The sequence below is a fragment of the Gymnoscopelus braueri genome (assembly GCF_963280865.1).
Source record: "Gymnoscopelus braueri genome assembly, chromosome: 19".
Classification (NCBI taxonomy): Eukaryota; Metazoa; Chordata; class Actinopteri; order Myctophiformes; family Myctophidae; genus Gymnoscopelus; species Gymnoscopelus braueri.
In genome coordinates this window covers 7,039,540-7,065,111 of record NC_137621.1, presented here as the reverse complement: position 1 = coordinate 7,065,111, position 25,572 = coordinate 7,039,540, and the positions used below count along the sequence as shown (strand labels likewise).

Below are 25,572 nucleotides of genomic sequence, written 5' to 3'. Positions count from 1 at the left end.
AGGAGTAGTTCACCCAAATTATGTCTTTACTTTCTATCAATTACACACCCAATGAAGCCTTGAATTCATGGAGATTCTTTTGTTTTTGTCACATTCCTGAGCCAATAATTTGATGACCGGCGGAGTCTCTGGTATGAGACTCAATGGAGACTCATTGAAATTATTGGCTTAAAATGCGACAAAAACAAAAAAAAAAACTCCATGAATTCTATGCTTCATGGGATTTGTAATTGATAGAAAATAAGTAATTTTTGGGGTGAACTACTCCTTTAAAACCAGAAATGTCCCCCCCCTGCTACTAGTGTTGATGATGTCTTGTATATTATATTGTATCGTATATATGTCTTTAAATGTCTAAATGAATTGAATACACAGGACCGCAATGGAAACAACCTTTTTGTGTTATCCTTTTAGCGTCATTGTATAATCGTACCACTGTACTATTTGCAAACTGTTAATAAAGTATTCAATCAATCTATGAATTTCTTGTGGGTGGGTGGGTTTCCCAGCAGCAGGTTGGTTTAACTGTTGAGGGAAGCCAACAAACGCCCAGCCAAAGCAGTTATTGTGAAGAGTTCCAGGGTCCCCCAGGGGTCTTTGAGGGGGTTCCAGGGGGTCCCCAGCTAAATTATTGATAGTTAGGCATTTATAGGCAAGGAACCAAATGAACCCTTATGGGGCTGTAACTCTGAGAGTGTACAAATGGAACCAAATGGACCCATTTGTACACTCAAGAGTTATGGTGGTCTGTGGTCTAATGCAGGGGATCTCAAAGTGTGGTCCGGGGACCCCCAGGGGTCCTTGAGTGGGTTCCAAGGGGTCCCCAGCAATATTATACATTAGCCAATAAAAAAAAACTAACATTTTTGAAAATGTTTGCATATTTTAGAGTTCTGTCCTGTATGGGGTACTTGGCATAACAATATATTTTCAGTATTGGGCTCCGTGGCCAAATATACATTGATTTATGGGTCCAAATTACGTTCAACCCAGATTTGGCTCAAACAAGGGGTTGAATTCGTTCCACTGCTATGCCACCAAAATGTGGAATGCCCTACCAACAGTCATACAAAAAGTGTGACTCCTTACTGTCCTTCAAAACTGCTCTAAAAGATGCACTTACAGGTGGCTGCAATTCGGAACTGGCCCCATAAAAAATTCAAGCCTATCACCAGAAATCCCCCCCCCCCCCAACTGTTTACTGTACATATTTTTCTTTTTGATTACTACTCGTTTATATGATGTTTTGCCTAGTAGTGTATAAATGTCTGTCATTATGTTTCGATGAATTGACTACAATGGACCCCAATGGAAACAAGCGATAGGCTTTCTGCAAACTGTTAAAGTATTCAATCAATCAATCAATCCTTGACATGAAAAAGTATGGGATATGGGATAATATGGGATGTGAGTGATTGACCCTCCGGAGCAGCAGGGGGCGGTAACGAGCTCATTTTGACCCCAGCTCCTTCCCGTCGTAGTGAGTGAGTAACAACAATAACAATTCAACATGGTTGTTAAGAAGAAGAAGAAGACCTCTGGTCAGTCTATAAAACCTTTTTAATGCTTTTAGTTTATCTTTACATGTGTTTATATCACACCATAATGAAATAAAGGTGTTTATTCTATTCATGGAGATCATTATCATCATCAGGCTGTTGGCGTTTTATCTCCACTATGTATCTCCACTATGTATAGTGTGTGTGTGTGTGTGTGTGTGTGTGTGTGTGTGTGTGTGTGTGTGTGTGTGTGTGTGGAGCTGGGTGATGCTAAGCTAATGCAGCTAAGCTAATGTAGCTAAGCTAATGTATCTAAGCTAACGTAGCTAAGCTAATGTAGCTCGAGCGCGCTTGTGAGTGATTGTCATAGGAACAGAGCTTTTTGAAACGGTTGTAGCAAACATTCAGAATCATGTGTTTCCTAAACCCGATAGACGTGCACATTAGAAGCAAGCAGTGTTGCCAGATTTTTGCGAGAGAAATAAGCAAGACTGAGTACAAAAGAAGCATTTGAATTGAGTACAAAGGACCCCAATGGAAACAAGCCATAGGCTTTACTTAAAATCCTCTTGGCAGACCTTGTATTGAACTGTACTTTCCTGTGCTTTTTTTTGTTGTTGTTGCAAACTGCTAATAAAGTATTCAATCAATCAATCAGAGCATGTTCAACCCAGATTTGGCTCAACTAAGGGAATGAACTCGTTCTCATGCTATTCATCAAAAATGTGGAATGCCCTACCAAAAGGAGTAAAGGAGTGTAAAACCCTACTCACTTTCAAAACTGCCCTAAAGATACACCTTCAGGAGGCTGCAATTCGAAAATGGCCCCTGTCTAAGTTTTAACCTACCGCCCCCCCTCCTTCATTTTCCTCTTTTGTATATATATATATATTTTCTTCTCTCTTCATACCAGTAACCTGAAAGCTGATTGTATGACATTCTGTATAGTAGTGTGTATATCTGTCTGCCTCTTATATTTCATCATGATTTGTGTGCATGGGGTTCTCATCTTAAACAAGCTTAGTGCTTAATGAGAGTTCCAGTTTAGTAGACCTTGTATTGTGAATTTGTACTTCCATGTACTGTTATGTACTGTCATGTACTATTCTCATGTCTTACTAAATAAACTACATCAATCAATCAATCAATCAATCAATCAAGCATAGCAGTGCCAGTGGCGGCCATTTTGTGGTTCCATGGATAGAAAGCCCATACATTTTTCCCATAGAGATTTCCGAAAATATTTATATAAAAAAATGTTTGTTAAGCCTGGAATCAAGCCATCCAGGCTCCTGGTGAATAATGACCCAACACATTATGATTCTGAGTCAAAACATTTTTTATAAAATATTAATTAATATTAATTTATTATAAATATTTAATAAATTATAATATATAATATAATTAAATATTCAAGTATTTTTTGACACAGAATCAAATGTTTTATGGTCATGTTTCCCCAGGAGCCTATATTTACATATTTAGTTTTAGGCCTGGAACCAAGCTATCCGGCTTGGTTCCAGGCCTAAAACGAAATATATAAATATTTTCGGTAAAAATGAATGGGCTTTCGATCTGTGGCTCCACTAAATGACCGCCACTGCTATGCCCTATATCCACTTTAAACCTACTGTATATACGTTGGCTATGCGATGCATTGTGAGCTTGTAGTTCGGCTATTTAAAAAATTAAAACGTGAAAAAGATATTTGGATTTTTTTGGAAACATTGTAATTTGTATTCAGAATGTTCTAATATTCAACGCCAATAACTTGATTTTTTATTTTTTTTTACAAACAAGGTTTATGTTTTAGCTTGTACTTAAAGTAAATAAAAGATGAGAGTTAAAACATTTTCATTTACTGCTTTCTATAGTTTTAGCAATTTTCGCGATTTTCTTTTTACAGTGGGTGGGGGCATTCGGGCAGGTGGCTAATATGTATTTTTTACACAATAAAAAAGGTCCAGTTGTCTTTGATGGCCAGATGTGAGTTATTGGGGGCTAGAAGAGCTACTGTAAATACTAATAAAGAAATGGCCAGGTTATTGTGTAAAAAAAGACATATTTGGCCACCTGCCCAAATGGCCCCGCCCACTGTAAAAAAAAAAACGCAAAATTGCTAAAACTATAGAAAGCAGTAAATGAAAAGAAAATTACGCTTAACTTTTATTTACTTTAATTACAAGCTAAAACATAAACCTTGGTTGTAAAAAAACAAAGTTGTCCTTTAAATAGTTAATCACAATTATTTGTATGACAATTAACCATCAACTTACATTTTGTATTTGTTTTTATTGTGACAGCCCTAATCATGAGTTTTGATCAGTGTTGCCATGTCTGCTTATTATAAGCGGCTTGTTTTCCTGTAAAGTTACTTGTAAATATGTGTTTTTTTGGGGGGGCTTGTTTCTAAAGTGTAGTTTCCTAATGTTGTTTAAACCAGTGGTTCTCATATTTTGCGATATCAAGGACCCCCAAATTGATATATAATTGTCCGCGAACCCCCCATCTGAACATATTTTGTGCCAGGGACCCCGTACTAGATTCATGTTGTTAAATGTTTCAAAAATGTGGCAAAAAAAATAAAATAGCATATCTACAAGCTCACAGTCACAACGCGTCGCAATGCGACACATTGGCCGCATGTTTCTCTTGCAAAATCTGGCAACACTGGTTTTGATCCTGCCATTATACTAAGGTCAGTGGTCGACATCGTTTGACCCCCAACCAGCCAATAAGGATGTCACAGTCCCTCCGAGTATGGGATCATGGTGAATGTTTTGTACTTCAAAAAGTTATGGAGCGAGACCTATAGGGATGAGCCTAATGTCTGGGAACTAGAAGAACTGCCCTCTTGTAGTGAACATTTTGAATCCAATAAAATGTAAACGTTATTTCATCATTCCAATGAGTAGCCCTGACCATTCAGTTTGGTTTGATGTCTAAATAGTCTCCTTCCCTCTCCCTAGAAGAAGACCTTCACAGTAAAAGAGGGACAATGGCCAGGAAGTGTACTAAGAGGAAAGGAAAGCCTGTTGAAGAAACTGGTGAGTAAATGTAGCCTATATTTTGGGGGTACTTACTTAGCATGATGCATTTAACCCATTAAGACCGGGAAATAATCTGTGTCATTTTATATTTCTTAATTTCTTTGGCTATTCAAAAATCGTGAACATTTTTGCAAATCTTTGAATATATATTCTTGAAAGCGAACATTTGTAACTCAAATCTTTGCTTCTGGGGATTCTACTAATGTCTTCTAAATCCTACATTTATTTAGAAAAACTTATGTTGCTATAATCAGTGGTTCTTAAACCTTTTCATGTCAAGGGCCCCCAAAATTATATGTATTTGGTCGCGGACCCTCATCTCAAAATATGTCGTTCCAGGGACCCCCCCAGAAGCAAAGATTTGAGTTAAAAATGTTCGCTTTAAATTTAAAACATATATATGTCACAGGACGATTGAATAACCAGGACGATTGAAGACAGAGCGCTCGTTTTTAGGCACGGGGCTTCGGGGCGAGGCGGGGCTTTGATGCGACGCGGACCTGTCTGTTGTTGTTCCCATAGATTCCCCCCCACGTAGCAACCAGGAAGCTACGCTAGGGGAACGCTGAACACGCGTTCACACGCACGTGATAATAGTTATTGTCCATGACGGAGGCGCGCCGACTCAGCAGAGCTTGAGGCCGAGGAGGCGCGAGTGCCCACGCTGACCGGCCGATGCTCTGATAGTCGACACAGCGCCGTCCGAGTTGTAAACCGATAGGGACAGAATAGTTCTTTTCATGGATCACTGTGTGTGTGTGTGTGTGTGTGTGTGTGTGTGTGTGTGTGTGTGTGTGTGTGTGTGTGTGTGTGTGTGTGTGTGTGTGTGTGTGTGTGTGTGTGTGTGTGTGTGTGTGCGTGCGTGCGTGCGTGCGTGCGTGTGTCTCAGGGAGAAACTAAAACAATGCGTGTGGGCGCGTGCACACACACACACACACACACACACACACACACACACACACACACACACACACACACACACACACACACACACACACACACACACACACACACACACACCCCCTCCCTCTAGTCTGGCTTGCATTGCCCTCTAGCGTTGGTTTTACAGAATTGCCTGAAAACAAGCGCTCCTTCTTCAATCGTCCTGGTTATTCAATCGTCCTGTAACATATATATTCAAAAATGTGCACACATTCGCAGATATACTATAATACAAGCACACAGATTATTCAAAAAATAGCAGATCTACAAGCTCATAGCGTGGCACTCGGTGCCGCGCTATGAGCTTGTATATCTGCAATGTTTTTTAATAGCCAAAGAAATCTAAAAATAACACAGATGCGGTTAAAGAGGCTCTGATTGAACACGTATTGCAGGGTTCCCCAATAGGCGGCCCGCGGGCCATTTGCGGCCCGCGAGAGGCAACTGTCCGGCCCGCGGCGACTCCTGTCATAAAAAAAATAACAATTTTATTTTTTTTATTTTTAATTTTTTGGAAGAAATAATATCTGTATTACTGTTCAAGCAGACTAACAAACACATCTGTCATTAAATTGTTTATTCTGGACTTATTTAGATTTTCAGTATGTACAACTGGCTGCTGTTAATCTGTATTGCTTTTCAAGCAGACTGTAACAACCAAATATTTTAAGTAAATGGTTGATTCTCAACTTATTTTGTTTCCAGAGTGCATTTTTTCCTTGTGTGACCCTCAACACAGGATTTAAGAATCCCAGGCCTAAAATAACACAGTGTCAAATTAGCTCGATTAGAGAAAAAAATAAACGAATAAAAAACAAAAAAAATGCGCACGCGCACTTTGCGCGCGTGCACGATTTCGGCGCCCGCGCGCAATGCCCCTGGCCCTCGGCTTGGTACCCGAGACAAAATTTGGCCCTTGGGGAAAAGTAATTGGGGGGAACCCTGACGTATTGAAACAAAGTGACTTTGCTGATAGAGAGCAGTGGTGATGCACAGAGACAGTAGGTCACAACAACATTCACCAGCACCAAGCTAACTTTGTTAGAAGAGAACACAATAGTCACGGCGGCCCCGCCCTGGACTCCTCAACTCAATGGCCTTTGTCTGTCTTTTGGAAGAGCACCGCTAAAAGGGTGAAGAGAGAACACACTGAGGAGCACAGAGTGAGGAGAGAGAAAGACCAGTGAAAGAAAAGGAGAAAGGGGAGAAGGGAGTGTTGAAATGCAGTGGTTCTCAACCTTTTCAGGCCGCGACCCCCCACAATAATCATATTTGAACTGGGGACCCCCCACCCTGACAAGCACATGGAATTGTTGGAGTTGAGGCATTCAATTTTCGTTTCCACAGATACATATTGGGAAAATAGCAGATCTGCAAGCTCACCACGCCTCGCAAAGCAAGGCGTTGTGAGCTTGTAGATCTGCTATTTTCACAATGTTTGCCTCTTTCTTATATTATTTGACAATTTAGCCAACTGACCTTTTTTTTTTCTTCCCCTAAATGTTTATCCCACGATTTATTAACCCAATTTTTTTACACCCAGTGCCAATTGTCTATGTAATCCTGGGCACTACCTTCCCTCTGCCAACCTAGGGAGGCCAGGGCCGAGCTCATGCCTCCTTCAATGCATGAGAGCCAACTGACCTTCTTGTCACCTAGCCTCGGAAACCCATGCTTTTTTTTGTTACAAAAGAAAAAAAGCCTGGGAGAGCCATGCAGGAACGATGGTCTTAGGACCTTGTTATCTCCTAACCAATCAGAGTGCAGAGGGGCGTCGCTCTAAATTTGGTGACGTCAGCGTGCTCCGTGCACAGGCCGGGGGGAGATGGGGGAGGGGAGGGGAGGCGGGGACATAGATTGGTGAAGCAATAGGAAGCCCCGCACGAATCCGGGCGGCTGGGTTTGGATCCGCCCTTCAAGACCATCGATTGGGCTCGTTCTCTCAGTCTACTTGTCACCTGACAGGGGAGAGTTTCCCTGGTAGGACTTAGCGCGTGGAAGGAACACGTTATTCCAACCAGTTCCTTTCCCCTCCATCAGGCGCCCCGGCTGGCCAGGGGGAGGCAGTATAGTGACCAGGATTACTGCATGTTTTTGTGAGGGTACCTACCCTAGGGAACATGGGGAGAACATGCAAACTCCACACAGAGAGGCCCTTTCGCCAACCCCACCTCGGGTATGGGCACTGATGACTCGGCAATTGACAATTTTTTATACTATAGTATGTTGATTACTTTTGATGCAGTAATGGCCATTTTCTTTTCTTTCTTTTCGAGGTACTAAAAAAGGTCTTAAAAGTCCTTCACTGTCATCTGGGGACCCCCCCCCCCCAAATCATTTGGGGATCCCCCTGGGGGTCCCGACCCGCAGGTTGAGAACCACTGTTGTAATGCATATTCATACACAGGGGCGTCACTACCGTCACGCAGACAACGCGGTTGCGTTGGGGCCCATGACGTTAGGGGCACCTCCCCACCCAAAAAATATAAATAAACATTGTTACAAAACCGTTGTTTATGTACCCGAAATCCGTCACAAACCTGCGAAAAAATAAAAACCACTAATAACCGCGCAGTCCGGGCGCACATGCGCGCGCGTGCATGCGCGTTCATGAGGGCCCGCTGTGACCGCCTCGTGTCGGGGCATACTGTTGACTCGTTACGCGACTGTTCATACATGCATACATACCTACAAGTAGCAGGTGCTGTGCTGGGGTCTAATTCCACTGTGCTGCCATCAAATGACCTGACCCCCTAATTACCAAGATCTTAGCATCCTTCACCAGCTATGTTGGGGGGAGATCGTCCTGCTGTATCTCCATATTCTAACTTTTTCACTCGGATATTATAGCAACATAAGTAAAAAAAAAACTGTTGTTTTGTAGAATCCCAGAAGCAAAGATTTGAGTTAAAATGCTCGCTTTAAAAATATATATTCAAAGATTTGCACACATTTATACGATTTCCCCCCAAAAAATAGCAGATCTACAATCTCATAGAACGGCACTCGGTGCCGCGCTATGAGCTTGTATATCTGCTATTTTTGAATAGCCCAAAGTATAAAATAATTGTTATAGCTAAAAATCTAAAATGACACTGTGTTGCGCGCACATGCGCGGGCATACATGCACCCTGACATTCTGAATGAATGTGTTACTAATTTCTGCTTTGATCGTTGGTTCATAAATATGATAAACAAAATGAGTAAATGGTTATAGCTACTTATCATTCCAATAAGTAGCCCTGACCATTCAGTTTGGTTTGATGTCTAAATTGTCTCCTTTCCCTTTCCCTAGAAGACCTTCCTAGTAAAAGAGGAACTCTGGCCAGGAGGTGTACTATGAAAAAAGAAAAGCCTGTTGAAAGCGGTGAGTCAGGGCAAGGGGGAGGGTCAACTTAGATTAAAGGGATAGTTCACCCCGAAAATGACTTTTTTTCTATTGATTAGTCACCCCATGGAGACTTGAATTCATGGATATATATATATTTTTTGTCGCATTCTTAAGCCAATAATTTGATGACCGGCAGCGGTTCTGGTAGGAGACACAAAGAGTCTCCTTTGTGTCTCCTACCGGAACCACTGCCACCAGTCCGCTGGTCCATGAATTCAGGTCTCCATGGGGTGACTAATCGGTAGAATTTTTTTATTTTTTTTTGGGTGAACTATCCCTTTAACCTTGTGTTTCTGTTGGAGACGTTTCCTTAAAGTCGACGTGCTACCACCTTTGCACGAAAGGACTGCGCTGCATTTCATGCACTTTGCGTGCTCATTTTCCTCTCTTGTAAAGTGCAACCACACTTATAAGACTCTGGGCTTGTTTTCCTGTAAAGTTGCTTGTAAATGTTGGTAGCTGCGGGTTGTGTGTTTTTTTGGGGATTGTTTCTAAAGTGTAGTTGTTTATTTGATCTTGCTTCCTAATATTGTTTAAACGAGTGGTTCTCACATTTTGCGATGTGAAGGACCCCCAAATTAATGTATAATTGTCCGCGGACCCCCATCTGAAAATATTTTGTGAATTTTGTACCCCCCGTACCACATTTGTGTTGTTTAATGTTTCAAAAATATTCAAAATATTTCACTTTTTTCCTAAATATTTTGTGAAAATAGCAGATCTACAGATCTAAAAGCGTCGCAATGCGACACGTTGCTATTTTCAAATAGCTGATGTAAAGTGGTAAAACTTGAGCCTAGTAGCTTATTTTGGGCTTGTTTCTCCTTCTTTAATGGCAGTGTTGCCAAAATCGGGCAACACTGCCATCAAACTAAGCTCAGTGGTCTACATCGTTTGACACCCAACCAGCTAATAAGGATGCCACAGTCCCTCCGAGTATGGGATCATGGTGAATGTTTTGTACTTCAAAAAGTTATGAAGCGAGACCTAGGGATGAGCCTAATGTCTCCTAAAAGGAGAACTGCCCTCTTGTAGTGAACGTTTTGATTCCAATAAAATGTAAATGCTATTCCATCATTCCAACGAGTAGCCCTGACCATTCAGTTTGCTTTGATGTCAACATAGTCTCCTTCCCTCTCCCTAGAAGAAGAAGAAGAAGAAGAAGAAGAAGACCTTCATAATAAAAAAGGGAAAATGGCCAGCAGGCGTACTAAGAGAAAAGCAAAGCCTGTTGAAACCGGTGAGTAAATGTAGCAGTACTGTCTGACTGGCCGCGCACACGGAAGATTTTGTTCCGCTGTGGCCATAAAAAAAAGTTTGGAGCAGAGGTCTCGCTGTGGCCAGGTTTCGCCAAGTGTCCCAATTCCACCAGTACGTTTGTACAATACAGCAAAAGGCACCATTGATTTGAAAGTGATGGTGTGTTCATAGAGTTATAATATGTCGGGCGTGTTGTGTGTGTTTGTTTTTCGTTGGAACAGCTGTGTCCGTGTCCACGCTCCACTCATGCGCTGTGTAGCTCGAAAAATATACACGCATATACACCCATTTCGGACGCTGCCAATGCACTGAATGGGACATTATCACGTTTAATCAGACTATTGATTGGTGAGGTACTGACCTACCCACGCCAGGCTCAGTAGGCGTTTTGTATAAAGTATAGTTTTGGACCGCGTCGCAAGCAAACTTGAGCCACGAGAGGCACCACCGAGCGAGCGAGTTGCCGACGTGCCGAACGTTGCGAAGTTCGCTTGAGCCGACTCGGCGCCGTCCGAGTTATGTACCGATAGTCACAGAATCGTAATTCATGTTTCGGGGTGAGCGAACACCTACTGAGCCCCGTCAGTGTCTCACCAATCAATAGTCTGATTAAACGTGGGTAGGTCAGTATCTCACCAATCAATAGTCTGGAAAAAAAAGTGCTTTGGAAGCGAGATACAGCCTTTTTCAGTTATAAGTTAAACAAGGAGTGGATGGAGCTGCAAATCTTCAGATAATGATATCTTGGGTTCCGAATTTTTTTTTTTTTTTTTTCCTTATTTTTTTTATCTTTTTTTTTTTTTTTTTTTTCAAAAACACGTGAAACACCTTATTGGCACGTTGCACCATAGTGATAAAACATGTGAAACACGTGAATGGCACTCAATGAGTTAAGACCTGAAGACGATTCTAAAAATGTCTGAAAAACGTATATGTTGCTATATCAGTGGTGCTCAAACCTTTTCATGTCAAGGACCCCCAAAATGAATGAATGAAAGTTTGGCCGCCTACCCCCATCTCAAAATATGTTGTTTCAGGGACCCCCCAAAAGCAAAGATTTGAGTTAAAAATGTTCGCTTTAAAAGAATATAAATATATTAATTTGCACACATTTTCTCGATTTTTCAAAAATAGCAGATCTACAAGCTCATAGCGTGGCACTCGGTGCCGCGCTATGAGCTTGTAGATCTGCTATTTTTGAATAGCCAAAGTGTAAAATAATACTTTTTAGCTCAAATCTAAAAATGACACAGATGCTTCTTCAGGTCTTAATGGGGGTAAGTGAACAATTAAAAGTAGACGGTGTGAAGCAAAAAAACAATGCTAGATTTTAGTGGAAAATGTGGAGGCAATTAGACATGTGGTGTGCGATGCGAGCAGGCCGACCTAGCTTTTTCTCACATTCCACCTAGCCGGCGCTAATTGTAGTATAGAGAGAGATGTCAAAACAGTCTCCTTCCCTCTCCCTAGAAGACCTTCCTAATGAAAGAGGGACTCGGGCCAGGAGGTGTTCTGTGAAAAAAGAAAAGCCTGTTGAAACCGGTGAGTAAATGTAGCCTATATTTTGGGGGTACGTACACATCATTCAGTCCAAACACTATTGCTCCCCCCAAAAGTATTCTCTCTGTTCTATTACAGCAGCAGTATTTATTTTATAAGTAAGCGCTTCTTCTTCATTTCAGGATCAGTAAATCTGTGCTCAGTAGACCATGAGTAGGCCTGTCACAATTCATACATAATCGTCTAATTGCAACTATTAATTATTTTTTGCATAATCGTCACCATGTTGAAAAAGTTTCACAGCATTCTGACCAATCTTTCAAGAACCACAGAATATTTATCTCCAGTATGATCGATCCCCTGATGGTTGCTAATCACCGAGGAAATCACTGTGCTTCCGTCATGGTGACCTCCCGTTCTCTTGTTATACCCAGTTGAAAATAGCATGTTTCGCCAAAAATACATAGTAAAACACAGGAGCCGGGATACAGGATTTTAAAGGAATAAGTTAACCAGGAAGTGAATGGAGCAGTAAATCCTCGGATCACGTTATCTTGGGTTCTGGACGTTTCCCCCCCCCCCAAAAATAAAAAAAAAATTAAAGGAGGAGTTCACCCAAAAAATGACTTATTTTCTATCAATTGCACACCCTATGAAGCCTTGGATCCATGGATTCTTTTTTGTTTTTGTCGCATTCCTAAGCTAATAATTTGATTCCCGTCTCCTACCGGCATTCCTAAGCTAATAATTTGATTCCCGTCTCCTACCGGCTAATGTATCCGGTAGGAGACACAAAGTAGATTATTTGTGTCTCCTACCGGAAATACACACGGTCATCAAATTATTGTCTTAGGAATGCTACAAAAACTAAAATAAATCCATGAAATCAAGGCTTCATGGGGTGTGTAATTGAATTTTTTGGGTGAACTCCTCCTTTAATGTTTTGTACTTCAAACAGTTATGAAGCAAGATCTAGGGATGAGCCTAATGTCTGGAAAACGAGAACTGCCCTCTTGTAGTGAACACGTTGTTTCTAATAAAATGTTAATGTTATCCCATCATTCCAATTAGTAGCCCTGACCACCAGAGAGACTCAGGCCAGGAGGTGTTCTGTGATAAAAGCCACGCCTGTTGAAGCCGGTGAGTCGGGGCAAAGGGGGAGGGGCTGCTTTTTTTTGCTCACTGTCTGCAAGTGTGAGGTTTTTATTTTATTATAGAGAGTTAAAATACATGTTGGGTTCATCTGGCACTGGCAGCACGCCACAGTTTATTTAAGATGAGCGTGTGCACATGTAGTCCTGTCACAAATATAATCGTCATAGTCGTTTTCATTCTCTCTGTATCTCTCTGTCATTTGTTGAAAAAATAGTACACATAGCTGATCTACAAGCTGCACATGTTGTACAATGTTGATATATAATACCACATAGCAGGGGTCTTCAACAGGGGGTCCAGGGGGTCCTCAGAGTTACTACAGGGGGCCGCCAAATCTTTGTGTGATATATTATTTTACATGAACCACTAGCATCCCATTGCTGTGGAGAACTTTAGCCAAAAATAGCAGATCTACAAGCTCACAACGCCTCGCGCTGCGAGGCGTTGTGAGCTTGTAGATCTGTTATTTTTGGCAAAGAGGTATAGGTGTAGAGGGGTAAAAAACGAGCAGACCAAGTTAAAACAAAGTTTATGTATAAAATAGTTTAATCTGCAACACACATTTTATACAATACAGAGGGGGTCCCTGCTTCGCCTCTCTCGGCTAGGGGGTCCTTGGGCTGAAAACGTTGAAGACCCCTGCCATATAGCATGTTCTTTATACAGATGCTAGCTAGGTTCATTGTTTACCTGGTATCCTATAGTTTCAATGTACAGATTGTTATTTAGATTTTTGATTTCTCAAACCTTTTTATACCACAACCCCACATTATGAGGGAAAAGTTTTTTTGGCGACCCCACACTTTATTCATAGTGCAATTGGAAGTGCAAGTGGAAATAAAGAATATCCTAAAGTAATAGCATGCATTGCTGGCGTTAATGTATGAAAATTCATTAGAAAACTGAGTGAAAGCAGCAGTAATGCCTGCTGATGTGATCTTATCAATGAAACGAATGAAAAATATTGTAGCACTCGGTCGCGACTCACGCGTTTGTAAAACTGAAGCAGATTTAGGTGGTTCTGGCAATATGTTGCCAGAACCACCGGAGTTTCTTGATCCAGTTCTCGATTTTATCTTTGGCCACCAACCGTTTTTCTCCATCCCACCCGGCATCTATTGGTAACTGGTCGGGTTGTCTGTGAGTGTGAGCAGGTCCTCCCTCGCTCGCTAATCAAAGTTTGTTTATAGAGCAACAGAAGCTGACCAAAGTGCTGTACAAGGTTGAGACAAACAAAGCATCAACAGGCACCCATCGGCGCACAGACAAATATACGCTTTATAATATAATGTTACGTCACGATCAGTAAAATGAACGGTTTGCTGACTCAAATGCCGATTCGGGGGCTTATTGTGTTTGCTGTTTACTTAACAACAGATCTACCAGTGTAAATTTAACTCGGAGAGGATATAAATGAAACCAAATGGACCCCGTGGTCCATGTATTTTACCCTCTCACTCTCTGTGTAACAAAAACACCCAAAATGGCTTCTTTAAGCCACCCGCTCATATTGAACATAATTCCTGCTATATGTCAAAATAGTCTCCTTCCCTCTCCCTAGAAGACCTTCATAATAAAAGTCTCCTTCCCTCTCCCCAGGAGCCCTTCATAATAAAAGTCTCCTTCCCTCTCCCTAGGAGCCCTTCATAATAAAAGAGAGACTCAGGCCAGGAGGTGTACTATGAGAAAAGGAAAGCCTGTTGAAACCGGTGAGTCGGGGCAAGGGGGAGGGGCTGCTTTTTGCTCACTAGTGTGAGGTTTTTATGTTGCTATGAGAGTGGAAATAAAATAATAGCGTACATTGCTGGCCTGATATATGAATATTCATTAGACGCACATTTGTAAACTGAAGTATATTCAGCCACCCGCTCATATTGAACATAATTCCTGCTATATGCTAAAATAGTCTTCTTCCCTCTCCCTAGAAGACCTTCATGATAAAACAGAGACTCGGGTCAGGAGGAGTACTGTGAGAAAAGGAAAGCCTGGTGAAACCGGTGAGTCAGTCAGGGCAAGGGAGGAAGGGCTGCTTTTTGCTCACTGCCTGCCAGTGTGAGGTTCTTATGTTGTTATGAGAGTAAAAACACATGTTGGGTTCGTCTGGCAGCACGCCACCGTTTATTTAAAGGCTAAATGATTTTCTTTGGTTAAAATTAGTGTTAAACAGCTCTATATTCTGAGTACTTATTGCCATAGAGTGTTTGTTCAGTAACAGGAGTCAACATGAAAATTCATTTTCAGGATAACTCATTCACTGCCAGAATTATTGCTGGCCGTGTTTGCACACTGACAGAGATTTTTCATTGAAAAAAAAAAAGTACTCAGGAGCCGAGATACAGAATTTTTCAGTTTTAAGTTAACAAGGAAGTGGATGGGAGTCTAGATCTTCGAAAAATCATATCTCCTTGGTCTTTGGGTGAAATTTGAAAAAAATTAAATTACGTTTTTTACGTCAGTGGCAGTATTGGTTAATTACGTCAATTACGTCAGAGGCAGTGAATGAGTTAACCTGAACTTTCTTTTGTTTTAGAATCAGAATCAGAATCAGAATCAGTTTTATTGTCACATCACAGATTTACAAGGTAAAAAAGTGGGTGAAATTCTTTTTTGTACATCGTTCCCATCGCAACGTTAGTTTCCATAGAAAGAAGAGGGGGGGGGGGAGAAGAAGAGGGGTGGGGGGCAAGTGGGAAGGAGATCAAAACAAGAGAGCAACAGAAGGCCAGACAAGTTATCTACATATTTACAAGTTACCTGAGATAATAAAAAACTAAAAACTAAACTAAGGTGCCTGAGCATAGCAGCAATGTATTGTATACTGTGCATGTTATACTTATACTGTGCATGATAGACAATGGACGTTAAGGTGCTTAGAGGAAAATTATATATATTTTTATATTATTATTATATATATTTTTAACCAAAAAATATAATTTAACCTACCTTTTAATCACAGTACTAGAGCAAACGTTGGCGTGACAAGAGGTGACAGGGCAGCAACTAGTTTAGTGCCATAGACAATGTAAACTGGCTATATGGCAACATTTTGGACTTGAAGCAGATGACGGTGGTGAGAAAAAAAGATGATAGAAAGATGAAAAGCCCTAAATGAGGCAACACGTAAACTCCTTTACAAAAGTCATATTTTATATATACTTTTTATATGTTAAACTTTAGAAGAAGGAAAGTGAAGCGGAACGTTTGTGAGAAACCAGAAACAGTGTGACTGACCATCACTCTGTTGTCATTCATTCATGCTCTGTCATTATATTCCTGAGTCAAGTGGGACACCAAGTGGTTACATTCGGTAATACCACTCCGGTCAAGTTCTCAGGATTGACCCTTAAGACCGGGAACGCATCTGTGTCATTTTAAGATGTCTTTGGCTCTTCAAAAATAGCAGATATACAAGCTCATAGAGTGCTGCGCTATGAGCTTGTAGATCTGCTATTTTTTTATCGTGAAAATGTGTGCAAATCTTTCAATATATATATATTTTTAAAGTGAACATTTTTTTTTTGCAAAACTTTGAATATAAACATTTTTAACTTTGTTACAACTTCTGGGGGTCCCTGGAACAAAATATTTTGAGATGGGGGTCCACGGCCAAATACATAGCATTTTTGAGAACCACTGATATTATAGCAACAAACGTTATTTAAAAAAAACTGTTAGGATTTAGAAGACATTTGTAGAATCCCCAGAAACAAAGATTTGAGTTATAAATGTTTGCTTAAAAAAAGAATATATATATATATATAGATATATATATATATATATATATATATATATATATATAGAAAGATTTGCACACAGTTTCCACGATTTTTCCAGAAAAATTCAGATCCGCTATGAGCTTGTATATCTGTTATTTTTGAATAACCCAAAGAAATCTAAAAACAGAGATGCGTTTGAATGGATTAATAACAAAATGTTTTTCTGAATACTGTTTCCGGGCCAGTAAAGTTATTCACTAGTTTTCTTTGGTGAATATAAAAACATAATAATAATAATAATAAACAGATGTTTATATTGGACTCAGACTTTTGTATATGATGACTAACCAGTGACTTACCATATGATGACTTACCATGTGTTGCAGCTTCCATCAAGGCCATATTTGGATCTATAGACGAGTCTCACGATGACCTGGCTAGGCTTGCTCCACCATCCGTCAGCTCTTCAGGTGACTCTCTCTCTGACACTGACTCTCACTGAAAACTCCATTCATAATGAGTTAAGGTGCAGCTCCTCCAAGTTATGAAAACAAGCATGTAAATCTGTGGTTTTCAACCTATTTCATATCAAGGTCCAGTATGTATTCGGCATTTGAGCCACGGACCCATTTGATGAGATCTTAGCCTCTCAGACCCAAAACTTGGAATATTTTGTTATCATTGGATAAGATTTCTTTCAAAATAACAATTATTCCACATTCTCTAATTGTGTAGACTTCTTCTAAATTAAGTAATGCAGATGTTTAACAATAATTTAACTCTTGAGAGCGTAAAATGAAACCAAATGGACCCGTAAGGTCCATTTGGTTTCATTTTACGCTCTCAAAGAGTTAAAGATCTATAAAGGGTACATTTGGTTACCAACTCTACATCATTTATCTGGGGACCACCTGGAAACTCCTCAAGGACCACTGGTGGTCCCCGGACCACTGGCTGAGAACCACTGAATAGCGAATAGTACAGTAAGACAGTAATAGTACAGTCGTGCAACATCAACATTCAAAATATTACTGTAAATTAAACATCTATGTGTGATCAATGACGTGGCATAGGATCGGCATCGATCTGGCATACTCGCCGATATCGATGCCAGCGTTTCAGAGCTTTTCCGATGCTGGTATCTAGTGACAGCAACTCATTTAGTGTCAACGAAAATGTAAACTGCCAACATGGCAACATTTTGGATTTGAAGCAGATGAAAGTGGTGAGAAAAGAACAAAAAAAACTAAGCGAAGCAACATGTAAACTGCGTGAGAAAAGTCATATTTTATTTATTATTTTGATTTTAAACTTTAGAAGAGGGAAAGTGAAGCTGAATGGTTGTGAGCAGTGGTGGAAAAGGTACTCAGGATATTTTACTTCAGTAAAAGTAGCAAGTATTGGCACCAAAATGTACTTAGAGTACCAACAGTAAAAGTGCTAAAATGTTCGCGAATAGCAGATCTACAAGCTTGTAGATCGGCTATTTTCAAATAGCCTATGCATAACATAGGGCTAAAGTGGTTAATGTGTGTTTCATAATATAATAATGTATATCTGCAAAGTAACTAGTAACTAAAGTTTTCAAATAATTGTAGTGGAGTAAAACTACAATATTTCCCTCTGAGATGTAGTGGAGTAGAAGTATTGAACATTTGAAATACTCCAGTTAAGTAAAAGTACCTCTAAATTGTACTTAAGTACAGTACTTGAGTAAATGTACTTAGTTACTTTACACCACTGGTTGTGAGAAATCATGTGTGACTGTGACTCTGTTGTCATTCATGCACTGTCATTATATTCCTGAGTCAAGTGCGACACCAAGTGGTTAAATGCGGTAATAACACTCCGCTCAAGTCTCAGGATTAATATCAAAATGGTTTGAAAATGTTTCGAAAGAGAGAAAGAGAATATTGTGAGAGAGAGACAGAGAGAGAGAGAGAAAGAAATAGAATGTTGTGAGAGAGTGAAGAGAGAGAATATTGCCAGTCATGTACATGAGAATAGTAGTCTAGAATAGATAAAGGCTCAGTGAACAGATTAGTAGTCTCTCACTACTGTTTCCGGGCCAGTAAAGTTATTCACTAGTTAGCTTTCTTTGGTGAATATAACAATATAATAATAATAATACATAGATCTTTATATTGGACTCAGACTTGTATGCAGCTTCCATGAGGGCCATAGATGGAGCTACAGACTTGCCTCACGAAGACCTGGATCCACTTTCTCCGCCTGCACAGTCTGCTCTGACATCTGTCTCCATCCGCAGCTCTACAGGTGACTCTCTCTCTCTGACACACACATCAAGGTCTCTTGATGTGTTCTTCCTTAACCCTTTAAGACCTGAGGCGATTCTTAGAATGTTTTCTAAATCCTAACAGATTTTTGAAAAAAATATAAAACTTTTTTTTACGATTTTTTCGAAAATAGCAGATCTACAAGCTCGTAGCGCGGCACTCGGTGCCGCGCTATGAGCTTGTATATCTGCTATTTTTGAATAGCCAAAGAAACCTAAAGTGACACAGATGCGTTCCAGGTCTAAATGGGTTAACCATAACATAACCTTGCCCCAACCCCTGCATACTGTAGTTGCAGTAGGAACTAGGAAGTTAAGTTGCTTCCTACAATGTTGACAAACCATATTTGCCATATTTCTAGTAGATCATTTTGCCATCACCTATTATAGAGTAAAATGCTTCCACGCTGCTTCTTGGGTGTTTTGATGTTGAGATTATTCACTTAACAGCACAGCTTTTCAGTGATAATAATAATGGATTTATTTTATTTTATAATGCACTTTACATTTGTGAAAATCTCAAAGTGCTACAATAAGCAAATGCATAAAAAAGAATCATCACACCACTAAAAACATCTAAGAAACTGAACAAAACATTTAAAACATGAGGGCATAAAGCCTAGAGGTAACACCAGTGTAGCTAAAAAAAAAAATGCTTTGTTAAAAAGGTAGGTCTTTAGTCCTCTCTTAATATCATAATGTACTCACCAGTGCCAGCGATTTATTGTTGTTTTTTAGTTTTTTTCACGTCGCCACAGACCTCGCTAAATACCTTTAAGATCGCGCGTTAAACTGTTTGTAGACACACAGGGTAGCTGTGTGAGTGGCCCAGAGAAGACTTGCAGATGTCGGGGTTCATGTTAAAACAGCGATCAGCGAGGAGAAAAACAACAACCGAGATAATGGCGGATTAGGGGAAGATTTAGAGCGACGGCGGGTGGGAACGAAAATCTCCGGATACGGATATTTCCATATCCGGGGTGTGCTATAATGAAATGTGTCACTGCGAGGGAGGCCTACAATGAAATGTGCGAGGAAAAAAAAAACGCGACTGTTACGCTGTGCAATTATTTAGGTTCGCGTAGATCACACGATTGGCACGCAATGTGTTAAAAGAGTCAACCGACTATATCTGCAAATATGGGGCGGGTTTATCACAAGAGACGTTTTTTGAATTTGCCCCTTGGAAATGCGGGTTCCACTCAGGGATTCCAGACTAATATCTACACAGTGAAACTAGTCTGGCCATGCCAGGCTAGAGCAGAAGGCCCCGGTCTCGCCCATGGTACGTAGGTTGGTCTTGTTTTTTTTGTTTGTTGAGGAGGTTAGTGTTCGAACAATCTGGGAACCCAACCCAAATAAAAAGGAAAAACAGCGCCCTCTGCTGTTTTTTACTCTTTCACTTGGCTCTGGGAGGAGCTGAACGTAGCACCCGTGAGCAAGGAAACCAGGGTGTTTTTGGTCTGCCCTCAGCGCTCCACTTCCGGTGGTGCGCTTATGTTTTCATTCCCACTAACAATATTTCTACACGGAACACTAACACCACTTCTCCCAGAGAACATGGATCGTTTTGGTTATAAGCCCACTCGTTTCTATGATGAAAGAGCAAGTTAAAAATGTGAACATCTTTCTGTGGTTTTGTCTGCTCCGAGGACGCTATCGTTAAATGAGTTTCGCTTTGTTTTCAGAGGGAAGCGAGCGCACAAGACAGTAAGTCCCGCCCACTACATTTGATTGGGTAAAGCGCAGCCTGCTTCCTGATCTGAAGGCACCGCCCACTTGTAAGCTAACGCGCACGCGCTCTGAACGGGGCTCCCGACAGATTCAGTAGCGCAGCTCTGAATCTGTTCTTGAGAGATTAGAGTTGGAAGAGCTTGGAGGTTGCGGGTCGAGGATTGTGGGGAGACTAATTCCCTGAGGTTGTGTTCATTTATAAGATATGTATCAAAAGTCCATACTATTAAAGTCCTTGTTAAATTCCTTCCAGACCAGTGTGTGGAGTCCAGACTGCAGGTGAAGATAACCTCTCCAGACCCAGCCACTGATGTCACTGTCAAGGAGGAGCCTGAAGATGACTGGGACATCAGTAAGTTTCATGCCGTCTTTCTTTTCCATTTTATCTGTTCTCGTTTCGACCAGGCGTTTTATGGTCTCATGTTGTTATTTCTGCTCAATGAACCCGGTGCCCTGCACAAGTCCTGAAATCTTTACCATTGAGCTAATAGAGCCTGCCTGCTTAAAGGGTAAGACCACTTTGGTAGAGGTTTGGGTTGTGTAGTTACCTTGCCATGATGTAACTCCAAAGGTGGGCAAGAAATCAAAAATAATTGCTCCATTGATTAGAAATTGATAATTCAAAATATGCTCCTCATTGACTTACATTGTACGGTAAAACAGCTCTCAAAGTCACTCTTTTAGCACATAAACAAACCCAAACATAGCTGATTCAGACAATATAGAGCATCACCAAAACCCAGTACTGTTTGTTTTTTTTAATAAAAATGTCAACTTCCTGTTGATTTTACTATTTGAAGATCTGGATCCGGATCCGCGGATCCAGTCCAGGTTTTCTACTTATTAAAAATGGCAAAATTAACAGGAAGTTGACAATTTTATAAAAAAAAAAAAACAGTACTGGGTTTGGTGATGTTCTATATTGTCTGAATCAACTTGGTTTGCGTTCGTTTATGTGCTAAAAGAGTGACTTTGAGAGCTGTTTTACTGTACAATGTAAGTCAATGAGGAGCATATTTTGAATGATCAATATCTAATCAATGGAGCAATTATTTTTTATTTCTTGCCCACCTTTGGAGTTACATCATGGCAAGGTAACTACACAACCCAAACCTCTACCAAAGTGGTCTTGCCCTTTAACACATTCCACGCCAGAGTTTAATCTCATAATGTACTCACCAGTGCCAGCGTTTTATTGTTGTTTTTTTGTTTTCTTCACGTCGCCACAGACAAAGATGAATCCGTTAAAATCGCGCATTCAACTCTTTGTAAACACGCAAGCGATCCGATTTTTTTATAAATCCTATAACGCTAAACGAAACCAGCTTAATTTTGTTGTGATCACGTGATTTCTGGGTGTGCTCTTCTTGGGTGATCCTGGGATCATTCACAGGCCGCGGAAGAGCGCCCTCTATCGTAAACTAGACTCTATTATTACTAATAATATGTTTTTTTTGTTTACCTTGTTTTAGCCACTCTGCAAGTGACAGGGGAGGAACAGGGGCCACCGGACGGACAGGGGACGATGGAGGAACAGGGGCCAATGAGTGAAGGCAGTGACATCGAGGATTTCGACGGCGGCGGCAATTATTTCGACGAGTTCGGCATGCCCGCCGAGCCCGAGAACGAGTGGATGAGAGTCGTGCTGGTCAAAGACGAAGAGGCGGACGTCGGCGAGTTCCAGGCCAATTGGAAGACGCAGGATTACCACCCGCGCGAGAAGAGGGCGTTCGACCGCGAGCCGGGGCTGAAGGCGGACCTGCCGGACGGCGCCACGCCGCTGCAGGTGTTCTCCAAGATGTTCACGGAGGAGCTGTTCCTGCGCCTCGTGACGGAGACGAACGCGTACGCGCAGGAGAGCAGGAGCGGATTGGCGGAGACGTCCAGGAAAGAAAAAAAGTGGGCGGACGTTTCCGTGATGGAAATGAAGACTTTTATCGGGCTGTGCATCGCCATGGGGATTCTCAAGCTGCCGACCAGGAGAGACTACTGGCGAAAAACTAAATGGCTTTTCCAAACCAATTTTTCCCAACTAATGTCACGGGACAGATTTGCCATGATTTGGAGGTAATAAAAATTATATTGGTAATAGTCTAATTGTTTGCTGATGATGCTAATTATAACGATGATGATAATAAATGATGATATGATGATAGTAGTAGTATTTTTTTATCATCGCACAAGTTTAAAAAGTACTCTACAGCAGGGGGTCTTCAAGGACCCCTTGGCTGAGAGCGAGATAAAGCAGGGACCCCCATTATATATTGTATAAAATATTTATTTTTTCATAGATTTCATAGCACTATCACAGCACTATCATGTTGGATTCATGTTGATGTGTATTTCCAGACATTTAACCATGCACTTAAACAATAATTAGTAAACCTGACCTTTCACTCTGTACTTAGCCTGCTCTTTTTCCCCCCTATACTAAACCACTTTGCCGAAAATAGCAGATCTACAAGCGCACAACGCCTCGCAGCGCGAGGCGTTGTGCGCTTGTAGATCTGCTATTTTTGGCTAAAGTTCTCCTCAGAATAGGGATGCTTGGTTGAAGTGGTTAATGTAAAAATCACCCAAAGATTTGGCGGACCCCCTGTAGTAACTCTGAGGACCCCCTGTGGAAGACCTCTGCTCTACAGTGTAATATTGTTGCTGTCGGGTGGAAACGCAATACGTCGAAAACGGTTGCATTTCGGGATTCAAATTTCAACAATAGCAGAACTACAAGCGCGAGACACACGTTTTGAGCTTGTAGTTCTGTTATTTTCGCTATTTTCGTGTGACACTTGTAGTATGACAAAGTAGGGTATTAATTTACAAAATAAAACCCAAAAGTTAAAATATGGATTTAAGTGGCGTCTGCTCGACATCAATACAATACGAATAAGCAGTATACACCATATAATAATTTCTCATGGATAATAACAACAACGACAATAATTTGATGACCGGCAGCGGTTCCGGTAGGAGACACAAAATGTCATCAAATTATTGGCTTAGGAATGCGATAAAAACCCCAAAATACCCATGAATTCAAGTCACTATGGGGTGACTAATAGATAGAAAAAAAAATCATTTTGGGGGTGAACTATCCCTTTAAAGTGTGTCATATATGCTTTCATCCAAAGCAACTCACATACTGTACTTGTGTGAACATCTGTGTGTACTTTCAGGTATCTCCACCTGCAGGATAACCACGCAGACGACGTAGACCGCTCAGACCGGCTGTGGAAGATGCGATGGTTTCTCGACTACCTCTCCAGCAAGTTCCAGTCGCTCTACGAAGTGAACGGCTCCGTGACGGTGGACGAGACCATGGTGAAGTTCGGAAATCGGTACCACCCCCACAAACACACGAAACAGGGCGTCAAGGTGTGGGTCATGGCGGAGAGCTCCACCGGCTACGTCACGAACTTCCAAGTCTGCACGGGCCGCGGGCGGACGCAGGAGAGGGCTCTCGCCCAGCACGTCGTCATGGACCTGGCCCGACCGTACTACGGCTCTCACCTGTCCGTCTTCATGGACAACTCCTTCTCGGGGGTGGAGCTCTTCCAGGAGATGAAGAGACAAGGGCTGAACGCCTGCGGCGACGTGCGCTCCAACAGATGCGGGTTCCTGAAGAACCAGACGACCGAGGAGGCCTGGTTGGGCAATCCCGAGATCAAAGTCGCCCAGAAGGACGACCTCACGCTCTGCTATTGGCAGGACGACGCCAAGTTCTTCTCGGTGCTGTCCAACTACCACGATCCCACCGAGAAAGGCTCGGTGAAGAGGAAGAAGAGCGCGTCCAACAACCAGCCCGAGGCCGTGGTGCCGGCGTGCATCTCCGACTACCAGAAGCACGTGAAGGGCGTGGATCTGCTGGAGCAGATGGTCGGGTATTATCAGTTCCAGCATCGCTCGCAGAAATGGTGGAGGAGGATCTTTTTCTTCTTCCTGTCCGTCGCGTGCTACAACGGGTACATCGCCGCGAAGAGCGTCGGAGGGAAACCCTTCACCACCAAGTACAGAGGCTACAAGTATTGGCTGGAGGACCTGGCGCAGGAGCTCACCGTGCCGGTGACCACGAGGCGCGCTCCCCGGGTCTCTTCGGCGCCCGAGGGACCCCCCACGGAGGAGCACGACTTCGAGAAGGTCTTCGACAAGAGGAAGATGTGCAAGGAGTGCCGGAGTGCCACCCGCACCGTCTACGGCTGCAGACAGTGCGACGAGGCTCTGCACATGGAGTGCTTTGGCAAACACGTCCGTCGATTTCTGTAGGATGATGATGATGGCGTACTGTTCAGTACACTAAAGCCTACGGTTGGCCTCCTTTAGGATTTTAACGATTCAGGTTCCTTAACCATTTCCTTTTAACTCTTTAACTGCCAGAGTTTAAACATCGTCTACAGCAGGGGTCTTCAACAGGGGGTCCGGGACCCCTAGGGGGTCATCAGAGTTACTACAGGGGGTCCGCCAAATCTTTGTGTGATAGGATTTTTTGGTTTTACATTAACCACTTGAATTTTAGCATCCCTTTTCTGAGGAGAACTTTAGCCAACAATAGCAGATCTAAAAGCTTGTAGATCTGCTATTTTTGGCAAAGAGGTATAGGTGTAGAGGGAAAAAAGAGCAGAAACACAATTTTATACATTATAGAGGGGGTCCCTGCTTCATCTCTATCTCAGCTAGGGGGTCCCTGGCCTGAAAACGTTGAAGACCCCTGGTCTACAGCTGCCCTTGCCAGCGATTTTGAGCGTTTTTTTTACTAATCTTTGAAAAATCATAGAATATTATTTTTCACAGCGAATCCACCCGGCGAGCGCCTCAAAAGACGTAGGGGGGTCTCGTAGAATTGGGGGGGGGGGCTTGTTTTCGCCACAAAAACAACAGAAAGCAGAGACAATTTTACTTTTATAAATCCTATAACACTAAACGAAACCAGCTGCATTTTGTTGTGATCACGGAATCTCTGGGCGTACTCTTTCTTCTTGGGTGATCCTGGGATCATTCTCAGGCTGCGGAGGAGCGCCCTCTATCGCAAAAC

At 41.8% G+C, this 25,572-nt stretch overlaps 2 protein-coding genes across 7 annotated transcripts in view; both read left to right on the top strand.

The window, feature by feature from the left end:
- Positions 1 to 25,572, top strand: part of LOC308074505 (heat shock protein beta-11-like) — a 150,189-nt gene that overhangs the window by 12,925 nt on the left and 111,692 nt on the right. The gene's annotated exons all lie outside the window — the stretch shown is intronic.
- On the top strand, positions 1,505 to 25,076 carry LOC308074495 (piggyBac transposable element-derived protein 5-like). 6 transcript variants are annotated; one of them, XM_080413952.1, is made up of 13 exons: positions 1,505 to 1,541; positions 4,469 to 4,546; positions 8,787 to 8,858; positions 10,030 to 10,122; positions 11,613 to 11,684; positions 12,717 to 12,782; positions 14,435 to 14,506; positions 14,723 to 14,794; positions 16,900 to 16,983; positions 18,668 to 18,790; positions 20,797 to 20,895; positions 22,016 to 22,610; positions 23,720 to 25,076. In XM_080413952.1, the coding sequence occupies exons 1-13, from the start codon at positions 1,511 to 1,513 to the stop codon at positions 24,804 to 24,806; spliced, it is 2,544 nt and encodes an 847-aa protein (XP_080270078.1). In that variant the 5' UTR covers positions 1,505 to 1,510; the 3' UTR covers positions 24,807 to 25,076. The 6 variants fall into 6 exon arrangements, with proteins under 6 accessions (XP_080270078.1, XP_080270079.1, XP_080270077.1 ...); XM_080413953.1 differs by having other exon boundaries at positions 10,027 to 10,122; positions 14,726 to 14,794; XM_080413951.1 differs by having other exon boundaries at positions 10,027 to 10,122.